General features: G+C 45.7%; 1 protein-coding gene across 1 annotated transcript in view; it reads left to right on the top strand.

The window, feature by feature from the left end:
• Window positions 1–183: 183 nt before the first annotated feature.
• The window catches only part of CC2D1B (coiled-coil and C2 domain containing 1B), a 34,361-nt gene continuing 20,747 nt past the window's right edge, over window positions 184–13,797 (top strand). The window contains exons 1-8 of the mRNA XM_064147382.1: window positions 184–383; window positions 3,472–3,613; window positions 8,229–8,341; window positions 9,357–9,476; window positions 10,545–10,682; window positions 12,578–12,857; window positions 13,329–13,450; window positions 13,589–13,664. Coding sequence (XP_064003452.1) covers window positions 318–383; window positions 3,472–3,613; window positions 8,229–8,341; window positions 9,357–9,476; window positions 10,545–10,682; window positions 12,578–12,857; window positions 13,329–13,450; window positions 13,589–13,664 — 1,057 coding nt within the window. The 5' untranslated portion in view covers window positions 184–317. The remainder of the gene's footprint in view (window positions 384–3,471; window positions 3,614–8,228; window positions 8,342–9,356; window positions 9,477–10,544; window positions 10,683–12,577; window positions 12,858–13,328; window positions 13,451–13,588; window positions 13,665–13,797) is intronic.

The following is a 13,797-nucleotide window of genomic DNA, read 5'->3' as shown; positions in this document are numbered from 1 at the left end:
AGTGGCGGAGGGGAGAGCTGGGTGCGGAGGGAGGGATGGAGGGAGGGGTGCGGCAGGGCTGGGTGCTCGGCGAAGAGCGGCTGTGGGGAAGGCGGCGCTGGCGGACCTGGGCTGTGGAGGGGTGTTCCATGGCGTTTGCCTCTCTCCCTCCCGTATTGCTCAGTGTTCTGGAGGCCGATGAAAGCTGGAGGGTTGTGTACAGCCTGTTCTGCTGCCTGCGTGCATTGGCAGTACTTTGAGACAGGAGGGGATACTGACGTGCAGTTTCGTGTGCTCTTAGTCCCTTAGAGAGAGTCCTCTGAAACTCATGAACCAGCATGCTTGGCAGAAGACCTAAAAAAAGCCCTCAGGCAAAGGGCCAGGGCGCTGCAGTTGCAAAGCAGGTAAGGAAGGTAAACGCCAGGGACATGTGGTTGCAAAGCAAGTAAGGAAGGTAAAAGCCAGAGGCATGTGGTTGCAGAGCAGACAGGGAAGCCTCCTACTGCAGAGTAGTCTTTAGAGCACTTGCTGCTGTTTTCCTGATGGAATCTCCCATGTTAAGATACTGCAGGACTGTGAAAAATACCTTGAAATTGTGTGGTACCTGTTTTGCTGCTTTCTGATTTATTGTGTTCTTTCTTAAAGTAAGAATCTGATCTGCCCCAGTGGAGGTCTTGCAGGAAGCCACAGTGTTGCAGTGCTGTAATCTTGGCATAAGACCTCATGACTCACACTTACAGTAGCTTCCTACCCCAGCTATGTTGAGATTTAATAATAGCTTCAATAATTATATGGGAGCTTTTCTTATAACTTTAAGATGACAGAAAGGTCTTCCAGAATATCAAATAACAACTTCAGAGGCACACGTGGGAGAACATTGAGGTGTTACAACAGCGACAGTTAATTTCCCAATGTATAGTATATTTTTTTTCTTTCATCAGATACACTGATAAGCCAGTGTTCCTCTCCTGTAGCTAAAACAGCTTGGATGTTTTATCTCTGCTGGAGTTCTCTTGTGCTCTTTACCTTTTGGTGTAATCTCATAAGCCTCAAGGAGAGAAACAGGTTTTAGTCAAAACTGACAAGTGTGGGAAGTCAGAACTAGAAACACAGCCAAGGCAAAATTCTGGATACAAGTGTCAGAAAAGCCACTTATACAGTGAGAGGTGAAGAAAGTTACAACCAAACTGGAACTTCAGAAAATTTTGAAAGTAGACTATGAGCAAGTTACACATAGAGGACGAAAAGCTGTTTATATAGAGAAATAAGAAAAGAGGCTGGACTAAGACATTTAGAGCAGGGAAAACAGCCCAGACACCTCTCTTAGTGATTTCTTAGAAACTAACGTTCTCCTACTGAGGCAGATTGGTTTAGACCCAGCTCTGTCTGGTGTGCAGCATTCCTCAGTAGGTGGTAGCATGCAATCGAGTTCATTTGAACAAGGGAAAAGATAAAAAGTGAAAATGTCTTCCCCTAAAAAACAAACCACACTCAAAAGAGTTGAAGAGTAAATAAAGAATCTGATTAACATACTTCTGCTCATTCAGTGCCCTTAAGTATTCAGCCTGGCTTACGGTGTGGAGGATTATTTCTTGAGACAGATGCACTGATGACTCGTTCACTTGCAAATTAACTCAATCTAAGCTGATTTTGTTCTCCAAAGTGTATGAACTGCAAGTTTTTAGTGTTTTTTGGTTTTCTTTTTAAATTTTATTAAACATTAAGGCTATGTATTTGTTGGGAACATGCCTCACTGAACAGATGGAGACATTCGGAGCTAGAACTGCTGGATTCTGTTCTGGGCTTGGTTCCTTACTACGCTTGCTTCACTTTCCTCACTTGCTGTGTAGTAAAGAACAGCTGCATGTTGACAAAAGATCACCACTATAAATACTTCCTAATTAAATCTTGTCCTGACCTTCTTTCCTCTCTGTCCAAGACTGCAGATGTGTTAGTTTTGTTCTAAGGAAGGACGAGGATGGCCAGCTATGTGCCTGGGGCCTTAAGGGAATGGCAAGGGCAGGATCAACCCTAGTAAACAAAGTCCTGCTGGTTTTGAATACTGATTCCTAGAATCAGTGCACCTCAGCTATGTTTTATGTTCTTCTGTGGGATTACAGGAGACTTCAAAGAATGACACAGTGTTCTGAGATAGTAGCCACCATCACCTCTATTCCTACAGGCTTAAAAAATAAAATTGCTATTCACCCCAGGTTATAAACTGACAAGCTTCTGGCAGTTCTTCCTTGGAGACAGGAGGAGATTGTTAAGCCTAGTAAAAATAACAACTGATTTTTATTCCTTGCTTGCAAAGTTGAACTGCTGCTTGCTTGGCCCTGTGAAGACCAATAAGCCAACAGGGCCTTGTGCTTAGTAGCTTTCCCGTACCTGAAAGGGGCCAGCAGGAAGGGTAGGGAGGGACTATTTACAAGGTCTTGTAATGACAGGATGAGGAGTAATGGGTTTAAACTGGAAGAGGGGAGATTTAGAGTAGCTGTTAGGAAGAAGTTCTTGACAGTGGGAGTGGTGAGACTGAAACAGGTTGCCCAGGGAGGTGTTCCAGGCCAGGTTGGATGAGGCCTTGAGCAACCTGTTCTAGTGGGTGGTGTCCCTGCCTATGGCGAGGGGGTTGGAAGTAGATACTCTTTGAGGTCACTTCCGACCTAAACTACTCTGTACTTCTATGAAAGCTACTCCCCCAACCCCAGAAGGTTAATCTAATTCTGTGAATTTATGTTTATAAAAAAATCTTAGTGCCCTTTGAATAGAGTGTGTCATTTCTGGGGCAGTTTGTGCCTTAACCACCATAAAATTCGGGATTAAATGTCATTTTAGAAGAATGCCTTTTAGACACAGACCTCAGAGATCTCCCTGGTACTTGGTTCCTTTGGCATGGTTTGCAACAACTGAGTGATAACTCTGCACCACTTGATTAAGCTCTGATTCCTGTTTTTAAGGGCATTACCTGAGGTACTGTCACTGAGCTGATGATTCCAAGTGCTCATGATTTGCATGCAGTCCCCCAGAAGTACAGAACAGTTCTATGTATGTCATTATCACTTCTTCCTACAGCTAAGCAAGAAATCTCTGCAGTGTGTGTGTATGTCACACCTGTCCTGTATGAGCCATGGCTGAATACTTCAGAGCTGAGCTGTCATAGACTGTCCTGAGCTTCCCTGATGATACCTGTTTTGTGAGGCTCTGTGGCAGACATCATCCTTATCTCAGACTGGTAGATAGGCTTGATCTTAAGAAATCGTTGATTGTGCAAGGTTTTAAAGGGAATATTTGTGGCTTATTGAGATATCTGTTCCTTTTGTGGGTTCTGTGTGGCTAGTGTGTGTTGTTTTGGTGATGAAGGTGCTTTTAGAATGGGCTTTAAGTACACAGAATGCATGGAAACATTTCAGTGGTGCATGCACTATGATGGTTTGGGTGCCGTGGCTGTTCTCACTTCAGGATTTGATTTGAGTCGTCTTCTCTTTCCTCCAGCTGGGGCTGTTTGTAGATTTCAATCCCGAAGAGATGCTGCTGAGTGCAGAGGAAGGTGGTGATGATGGGGACCTAGAAGCAGAGCTTGCTGCTCTCACAGGAGAAAAGGTTAAAGAAGGCAAATCAAAACCAAGAGGGAAAAGTAAGTCAAAGTATCTGGATTTTACTTCCTGACAGCCCAAATAATTTATTAAAGGTACCTATTAAAAAATCACTGACTGATCTGAGATAGTTTTCCATTACTGATAGAATCTGAAATTACAATTGCTGATCACTTCAAAATGCTGAAGCTGTTAGGACTCAGAAAGGGTAAAAGGCTTTTTGTCTCTGTTTCTCCAGACCGGCTAGCCAGTGTAATGACTAAATGAAGATATGCTTGTTTAGCACGTGGAAAGTATAGGATGAATTCAAATGGGAAATTGTCTTGTGGCAGGGGTTTGGTCCTTCTGATTTTGCTTGAAAACTGAACTTACTGGATGAACATTTTTGTTGTTAGTTACTTGACGTCTGTAACCCAAATGGAATACTCTTCGCAGGAGGAAATCCTGGAACTGATGGAATTACTCAGAGAATCTTGTAGCTTGTGTTAGGCAGGTCATCAGAGTGTCCCTTGGAGTGGATCACTGTGCTGTTGATGTTTTAGTTGTGTCTGGTAAGGCTGCCTGCACTCTGCACGGTGGCTGTAATGCACTATAAATGCAGGCTGCTGCTGAGGGGGGCAGCCTCCAGTGAGCTAGTGTTCCCTGTTTGTGGAGCTGCAGGATGAACTGGTTCAACAAACTGATCTGTAAAAATAAACAGCTGCCGTTATCCTGGGTGTGCAGCTGAAGCAGCTCCTTGATCTGTTTTTGTTGCTTGCAAGTTGGTGAGCAGGTGCTGGAAAGAAGTTAGTGCAATTGCAGCCTTATTTGCAGCTCTGCAGTACTTTGCCTGTAATGTTTGAAGGGACTTTGCCCAAAGCAGCAGAGAAATAAAAACTTTAATTAAAAGTGCATGTCTGAGCGCTGTGATTGATGACAGGGTGTGTTGGTGTCTAAAACTAACCTCTACATCCTTCCCACTCTTCAGATTTAAGATTGCAGTGAACCTTTAGAGCTGATCAGCACCGTTTTGCTGGTAAACACAACAGCACAACATCCACCAGTGGACATAGGTTGCTCATGTTTTAAACGCGGTGTAGTGTTTTGAGGATGAGCTTCTGTGTCAGGAGATCTTGAACTGATGTCTGCTTTTCAAGTGCTCTCTTCTTGTCCTCTTCTTGTCCTCTTCTTGTCCTCTTCTTGTCCTCTTCTTGTCCTCTTCTTGTCCTCTTCTTGTCCTCTTCTTGTCCTCTTCTTGTCCTCTTCTTGTCCTCTTCTTGTCCTCTTCTTGTCCTCTTCTTGTCCTCTTCTTGTCCTCTTCTTGTCCTCTTCTTGTCCTCTTCTTGTCCTCTTCTTGTCCTCTTCTTGTCCTCTTCTTGTCCTCTTCTTGTCCTCTTCTTGTCCTCTTCTTGTCCTCTTCTTGTCCTCTTCTTGTCCTCTTCTTGTCCTCTTCTTGTCCTCTTCTTGTCCTCTTCTTGTCCTCTTCTTGTCCTCTTCTTGTCCTCTTCTTGTCCTCTTCTTGTCCTCTTCTTGTCCTCTTCTTGTCCTCTTCTTGTCCTCTTCTTGTCCTCTTCTTGTCCTCTTCTTGTCCTCTTCTTGTCCTCTTCTTGTCCCTCACTCACTGTGTGTTTCTCGGTCTCTATTCATGAGGGAAATTTAAACTTGAGGTGAGCATGTGCTATGCCTTCTAAAGGTGTGTCATGGCTCATAAAACTTCCAGAATCACAGCTGTTCTGTTTACCTGACAGGATGGGGAGTTTAGAAGCCTGTGGAAGATGAACGACTGAACAGCTGACACTGGGGACTCTCAGATTTGGTACAGTGTAGTGATGAGGACATGCTGCATGGTGGGGGCAGGACGCAGGCCAGCTCCTGGGAAGGAGAAGGGTACAATAAGAACAGTGGAAAAAATCCACTGTGTGGTGAAGGATAGGAAAAAGGGACCTGGTACAGCGCGTACAGTGCTCAGTTCCTGGCTAAGCACAAGGTGCAATAATTCACTCCTGAAGTGATCTCTTCCTCTGGCTTGAAGATGCAACAGCAGAAGCTGTCCAGCTGCAACACCTTAACTACAAAGATGTTTGCTGTCCGTGCCTGATAAGTGCCAGCTGGGCACACACTCAGGTGTTTGAAATTGTGGCCTGCATTTGCAATACCACATTGAAGTTAAACCAGACAGCCAAGGAGGTTTCTTTGGCTTTTCTGCTTGTAATGGGGCCTCTTGTAAAGATCACTGTTAACTCCTGAATCACAGCCAGTTACCTTTAGGTATGCCCTACCATCCTGGTTGTGGAGTTTTGGTAAGGGTCAGACATGAGCAATGTGTTTGGTAGAGATACTGAATTACTGATACAGTAGCAGAGGTCCTTTGAAGAAAATTGGCTTTGCAGCTGGGTTAATTTTCTGCTGATTCAGCAGAAGCAGGGGACAAATGGGATCTGGGTTTAGCTCCATTTAACCTGGTTGTAGAGCTCTGTGCTGCAGATCTCTCTTTTATGCACATTCACTGCCACTGGTGAGTCACAGTCATGTGTCTGCACAGGGAAGTGTCAGAGGCATTTATGGGGACGGCTGGGATCTGTGTGCAAAGAACTCCACCTCTGAGAGAGCATGGCAGAAGTTGATAGCTAAGGAAGATATGGTTTGGCACAGCATAGAGTAGAGACAAGAACTTGACAAGGAGGAGTTGAGTATTCAGGGTGAAGACCAGAGGCTTGAAGAGAGATTGCAAGACTGGAAACCCAGAAAGAGTTGGAAAGGGGAGGATCTCATGGGTATGAGAGCAGTGCAGGAAAGCAGTCAGAGAGGCAGGAGAAACAGCACTCTTCATGGTTGGCATAGCAGTTCTCTGGGCCGGGCACCTGCTGCTGCTTTTGGGCTCAAAACAAAGGTGACGCCTTGATTTGGAGCATTCTGTTTGCATATACTGTGTGTGACATTGCAGTGCTGTTTGATGCATAAACCAAGGAGGTTCTCAAAGCAAAAAGATATTCTTGGCTTCCTTTCTTGCTGTCTTCAGACACGCAGGTAGTTTGCTGTGTCCCTTCCTTATCATGTTAACAGCCAGTGGCTTGGCTTAAGGTTTGTGGTGTTCAGTAGGTCTCTAAAATAGCTATTAATCATCATCAGATACAAAGGATAAATATAGACCTAGTTTAAGATGGGATGGAGAGAGAGTTTCTATCTAAGAGTCTAGAGTGACTGCTGGAATCTCAGGAGTTACATGGAGCAAATAAAACCTGAAGTGATGCAGTTGTAGTTTGCTTGGAAATTCATTGAACTCTGCACTGCTGATGGTGAATGCTTTGAGCTGCATTGCATGTGCTGTTGCAGTACACATCAGAACGTATTTTTGCCTTCAAAGTGGTATGTGAGCAGAGGTTTCAGTAGCAGGTGTGTTGGGGTGTTTAATACAAGTGTTGACATCCTGTGCGTTGAACTGTGGGGTTAACTGTGATGTCTTTGGGAGCTAGAGTGCTTTTAACTCGTGTTAGTTCAGGGTGAGGGGAGAGGAAAAGGGATAGAACTGGGAAAGGGAAAATGCTGGCATTGAGGGAGGGAGGAAGGGAAGGATGGATGTGGACCAATTCTGTTCCATATGGAGTCAGAATTTATTCTGTCTGTCAGGGGCCACACCAGGAGTGAATTACATTTTGTTCAGGTAAACTGACAGGAGCCAAAGCACACAGAGCAAGAAGACCTGTCAAGGATGCTGAATACAAGTCTTGTTAATGTGGACAATCATGTCATAAATATCTAGCATCAGCTTGAAACTAGTTGATATGCTTATTCCTACTGGGAACAGAGGTTCCTCCAGTAGTTCCCTTTCATGGATTTATTCATCAACAGTTTCTATTGCTCTTCTCTCCTGCCACCACTGATTGTTGTTTTAACTGAGAAATGCAGCTCTGACAAAACAGCAGAGAACAGCAGTGTTCTACTATTTGTGCTTGGAAAATTGAAGTCTTTTTCATATTGGTAATGTTTCTGTTACAAGTTGTAAATAATATCCTGCAAGTACTTAGGAGTGTCTTCAGTCAGCCTAGGAGTGTGAGGTGGCTTGCAGGAGCTTTTACCTGAGGCAACTATTGCATCCAGTCCCACTTAACCTGTCTTACACTGCCTGAAATGTTCTCTTGTGCCAGCCTACCTCAGGCCTGTCTGTGGCCCTACTCCCACCATACCTGCTAGTCTAGCGCAGTGATTTTGGTTTGCCACTCAGGCTCCTTGCAAGAGTAACCAGAGACTATTCTGTATGTGAGAGCTGATTTCTGAGCTAGGTTACTGCATCTCCTTCTCTGGAGACTTTTAAGGCCTGTATGGATGTGTTCCTGTGTGACCCATGCTAGATTCTATGGTCCTGCTCTGACGGGGGGTTGGACTCAATCTCCGGAGGTGCCTTCCAACCCCTTATATCCTGTGATCCCCCTTGTCTCATGTCTTGCCTGTCACTCTCAGAAACACCAGCACTGCCTTTCTCTGGGATGTCCATTTCCTCAGGCCTTGCCCTTTCTCCACGAATATTCCTTCCTTACCTGTGGCCCTGTCTTGTAGAGGGGAAGTCAGAAGAGATTTCACTGCTGGCATTCAGCTGGTAGCAGCTTCCTTAGGATTTATACCCAGCAGCTGCATAACTGTTACTTGGGGTTTATGGCTCCTTGTGGTTTCTTTTTGCAGCTCCTCTGCCCATGGATCATATCGAAAAGATGGCTGCAGAGTGTATGAAGGACCTGAATGAAGATGAGGAGGAAGGAGATGATGAAGACTTGGAGAGGGACACAGAGCTGCTGGTATGCATAACATTGTCAGCAGAAAGGTTTGGTGTCTCTTTGTTGTTTGTCTGGGGAGTTTTTAAACTGCATTTAGCAGAAATGTGTGCTAGTTTTGTGGTGAAAAGCTAAAAATATTGCAGGAGCTTTCCAGCAGGGAAGAGGTTTTGCAGGATCCAGCCTTATCCAGAGTAAGAGACTTTCCTAACTAACATTCATGTATTTGAGGGTCTTGGAGAGTTGAGAGAAACATCAGGAGCCCTATTCCATGTCAGCTGGTGAAATACAGCCAGCGGCATTCCTTGGAGTGATGTCTGTCACCATTTACCTGCTGCCTCAAGCAGTGTTTGGCCTGAAGGAAGATCTCCTAGGAAATCCTTCCTCTTTTCACTGAGGGTGCTGGTGAGCAGGGCCTGGGCAGAGGCACTTGGGAAATTCCAGATTTGGGGTTAAATCATCTCTGAACTTCAGAATTCTGTGGTGACCTGGGAGCTCCAGTGTGGGGTCTGGCGCTTCTTGTTGAAAATACAAAAAGCAGTATTCAGAAAAGCAAAACCCAATAATGCAGAAATGACCAGAATATGAGACAACTTGAGACTGTGTCCCCTTGTTCTTCTCCCAGGTAACCAGCAATAGAACAAGGGGACACAGTCTCAAGTTGTGCCAGGGTAGGTATAGGCTGGATATTAGGAAAAAGTTCTTCACAGAGAGAGTGATTGGCATTGGAATGGGCTGCCCAGGGAGGTGGTGGAGGCACCGTCCCTGGGGGTCTTCAAGAAAAGCCTGGATGAGGCACTTAGTGCCATGGTCTAGTTGATTGGGTAGGGCTGGGTGCTAGGTTGGACTGGATGATCTTGGAGGTCTCTTCCAACCTGGTTGATTCTATGATTCTGTGATTCTATTCTATGATTCTATGAGACGTTTTGACTCTTTATTTGGTTTCAAGGTTTTGGAGCTTGAGACTTGATTTTATTTTGTCTTTCGTGGAAACAGAAGTTGTTGAGAAGCTTTTTGTTGGCATTTCTGTTTACTGTAGGCAGAACTGCAGGACGTTCTGGGAGTGGAGGGTGAGCCTGGAAGCTGTGAGGATGAAAGGATAGCAGTGGAGCCATCCACATCTGAACCAGAAGAGGAGCAACCTGAGCTGCAGCCACAGGTAGGACAGGGCTTTGTCTTCCTGAGAGCTGTGCTCAATAACTGTTGTCATAACAGCTTACACACAAGTCACCAACAAGGATCTAGAGAGGTCTTGTCCTTCAGGGGCGGGCAAGCTGCATTAATGCTCCTCTGTGGAAGCCAGGGCTGTACTAATATGCATGAGCTTTGTGCTTTGTTCAGAGGGTGTTTTTTAATGTTAGCATAGAACTGAGGAGGTGAGCAGGTGGAATCAGGCATGCCTTGTCTCTCACTATACCCAAGCAAGCAGACTGCCTTTCAGGCTCCCAGAGTTGGTGTCTTCCCCTTCAGGGTACTGAGCAGTGTGCTGAAATTGTGTCACTCATCATAACTCAATATTTTTTATGTCTTTGTGGAGTTTCTCAGCTTCATTTTTCTATCCTCATGCAGTCAGGTCCCTTACTGGGTTACTGCCATATGTCTGTTGTGTGCTACAGATTGCAGAGCTCCTGTGCACTGGGCCCATTAATAACTGGGTCTGAGGGTGTTTCTGCAGAGATAATGGCACTAATTGCATCAGCAGCCATCTGAAAGGTCTCTGAAGCTGGGGAGTGTTTGCATAACTCATAACTTTGCTTAGGCTGCTTTTGTCACTGAACTAATTCCAGGCTGGAGGAAGAGAAAGAGCTCATGTGGTAAAGCCAGGCTGAGGAAGCCCAGAATGGAGTAAAGTAGCATGTTTTAAAAAGAAAAAGTAGAGAGTCTTGCCAAAATACCTCTTCACACCCTCTGTTATGTGGTGTTTGAGAGGCTTTACTGTTCTCTTCACCTACTCCCTAACCACATGGCTGCAGTTACCCTGTGGCTTTGAGGTTTCTGGATGTCTCCACCCATTCTTCTCCATAACGCTTCTGAGAGAGAGCTCAGAAGTGGATCCCGGGACTGCTGGGGCAGTACAAGAGCTCCTCTGTTTCGCAGCCTGTGTGCTGTTTGTGCCCACGGGCAGGGGTGTGTGTGGAAGGGGAGTATTTGTGTTTCAGTGCTGTGAGAAAACTCATAAGGTTGGATGAAATCAGCTTTCTTGATTTGTTTTATTATTTCTTCTGAGACCACCTCACTTCCTGCTGTTACCAGTGAGCTGCAGCAGACGATAGAGGAGAGGATTGAGAGCTACAGGACAGCAATTTCTAATGCAGAGCAGTCAGGGGAGGGTGCCAGAGTACGACGATACCAAAGAGGCCTTAAGGTAAGCTAGGTTCATCAGGTGTGTGAGTGAGTGAGGGGGAGGCAAAGGCAGCTCTTCAGCTGTGCTGCAGATTCTTTCCAGATGTCTGCGCACGCATCTCTTGAAAGGGGGCAGAAATCCTGCTATGCTGCCTCGAGTTACTTCACAGACGTTTCTTGATCCTTACTCCTAATCTGCTGCAGCAAATAGCCACATCGTGTTTAACTTCAGATGCCCTTGGGGTTTGTTCCTGTTGAGTGTGGTTAGTGGCAGCTGGAGGCAAGTGCTGTGATAAATGCTGGTAGTTTGAACCTTTCCCTCTAGATCTGAGTTTGACCTGTGGTGGCTGTTCAGTATTACCTTAGAAGTTAGGAGCTTTCCTAACATCCTTCCAGTTCAGCGCTGCTGCCTTCTGCAGACACTAACCTTGTACTTGGTTTTGCAAGACAAAGGAAGGTGGCAGCTCTCCCTGACTGTGCTGGCTGTGCTAGTGAATGACCAGAAGAGGACTTTTTATGAAGGCAATTACAGTTTGCAGGCAGGAGCCATTCCTTCAGCTTCCTCCTTTCCAGCCAGGTGGTGTGCTTGTAGGCTGGTAGAGCCTGGTGATCAAGGCTGTACAGACTGCCTTCTTTTCCCTCTGCTTTCAGCTGTCTCCTGCATCACCTCAGACAGAGCCAGCTGTGCCTTGTTGAGCAAAGCTTTACAGCTCAGCAGGTCTGCTGAGGGAAGAATGTAATGTCTGACTGATGTCTTGGGGTACAAAGGGAACAAGGAAGGCCAAGCCCAGGAGAGAAGTGCAGGAGAAAGAAGTGTTTCTGTGTGTCCACTGCCTGCTGGCTCTGGAAGGAGTGGATGTGACTTTACCTGAGCTTTCAGAGAGCAAAAGGGGTGGGCAAAGCAGCTCATCTCATGCAGGAACAAAGCTTAGCGTGTGGCTTGCCACTTCCTGTATTTCTCAGGGCCGGGATTTTCCCTGTGCCTAAGGGGTGTAACTGAGGATAACAGACTGGATCTCACTTCACAGTTCCTTATTAGCAAAGCCACTTGCCAGTAAAGAGTGCACTCTTATCTCTTGTGCTTAGTTCCTGGAGCTGGGAACTTTAATCCTGGCCTTTAATTCCATTTCCGGTTGGCCTGCTGTCCCACACATGGGAGAGAGCTGTATGTGGACTGCTGTACTGGGCTGTACAGTCTCACATGCAGCCACTCCTAACTATCTCTGCCACTAGTGCTTTATCAGGTCAGACAGTGTCATGGCTAACCAGAAATAACTGCAATTCTGGTGACATTTGTTCATTGTTGTTGTCTTTCTGTGGAAGATGACAAAAGCACAGCTTTGGTTTTGGCTTAGTGCATTGTGCTGTTTAGTCTGGACCTCACATCAGAAAGTACTGGCTGTGGTTAGGGAACATGCAGCAGCTAGCCTGTGCTAGAGGTAGTGGAAGCTGCTTGCCACAGCTCAGCAGCTAAGGCTCTGTTTCTTTTGGTGGGGGTTAATGTGGTTTCTCATGGAATGAAGTGGGTGTTAAATAGGCACAGCCATAGGCAGTGGTGTTCCAGAGCAGTGTGTCCTGTTTTAAAGACATACAATCTATCTGCAGACAGTATAAATGGCTTCTTTGGTGGCTTTGTGACAAAGCTGAGTGGACCACATCAGCTGTCCAGTGATTGTAGGTGCTGGGTTGCTTGCAGTTATGTTCTCTGGGTAGCAAGCCCTTCACATTGTGTGGCTCTGGTAATTGGACACTTTTCACTAGTACTGCAGTTGGCCTTGAAGAAAAAAAGGGGCTGAAGAGCAGAGATGTGTAGTGGTGTGCTTGCGATAGATAGAACCATGAATGAATGGGTGTTTGTTTTATACCAGTACTGTGTTTGATGAAAACGCCTGCTGACTGCTGTTCTGTCTCTGCCAGACACTGGAGACCATGCTGGCAGCGGTGAAGAAAGGCAAAAAAATCAATGAGGAAGAAATGCCACCTCCTGTTGCAAAAGGGAAGAGTTCTACTCACTTACCTCAAGCTGTAGGAGTGGAGCTAGAGAGTTTAGGAGAGTCAGTCAGTGTCCCACCAGAGAATAAAGCTGAGTCTGCCCATGATGATGAGCAGAAGACGACCTCTCAGGAGGAGGCAGTGCAGCATCTGGAATCAGAGTCTCTACAGGGTGATGCTGCTCCTAGTCCTACAGTGGAAACAGGTACCATGATCTGACAGGAAGAGCAGTTGCAGCGCTCTTGTGGTGCTGCATCTGCCTCAGTGTTTGTACTGTGCAGCAAAGCTCTGCTTCTGCTGGAACTCTCCTGAGTGTTTCAGGCAACTGTCAGTGGGATGCTAAATTTCTGGTACTGGAATCACTTGTTGCCACAGAGCTCTTACATGCACTGCTTCAGTATCTTTCTCTTTCACTTTTCCTGTGCCTCAGTTTCTCCTTGAACATTGTGACTTGGATTTCTAAACTTTAAAGTGTGTTTGAGATACTCACTGAAAGACTTTTACCTGGGAAAACTGGGGTGGTTATGTCTGGCAAGACTTGTCCAGGCTGGAGGAAAGAAGAACTTGTGTAAGATGGCTATGTGATTTAGAACAAAAGAGGACAAGGGCAGGTTTGAAAAGGATGAGATGCAAGGGGTGCACATCTTGTGTGCTCCAAGCATTGTTTTGTTCTCAGATCAGAGCAGCAGCACACGAGCACTACTGCTGGCGAGGCAGAAGGACTACAAATTAGCAGCTCTGAAAGCCAAGCAGCAAGGGGACCTGGAGAAAGCAAAGGAATACATGAAGGCAGGCAAGGTAAGCACACAAATCCTGAGTGCTGACCATAGCCTGTGTGGTTCACATGTGCACTAGGTGCCAGATACTCATCGTGGTAGCTAGCAAGTCTTGGACACACTAAAATAAATCTCCTGGTTTGTTTTTTTTCTGCATTAGAAATTTAATATATTCTTGGAAGCTCTGGATAGTGGGCAGCCAATAGACCTCCAGAATATGCCTCCACCTCCTCAGGGTAAGGCTTGTCTTACAGAAACCCATTTGGAAGTCTGTCTGTGCTGCAATGAAACAATTCTGCATTTGATGGCAAACTGATGATCACTTACTTAAGTGTGAGGCTTGCTGCATAATAAAATTGGAATCCAATC

The sequence above is a fragment of the Pogoniulus pusillus genome, chromosome 8 (genome assembly GCF_015220805.1).
Source record: "Pogoniulus pusillus isolate bPogPus1 chromosome 8, bPogPus1.pri, whole genome shotgun sequence".
NCBI classification, from domain to species: Eukaryota; Metazoa; Chordata; class Aves; order Piciformes; family Lybiidae; genus Pogoniulus; species Pogoniulus pusillus.
The sequence above is the reverse complement of the archived record's forward strand: the minus strand, read 5'-3'. Positions and strand labels throughout refer to the sequence as shown.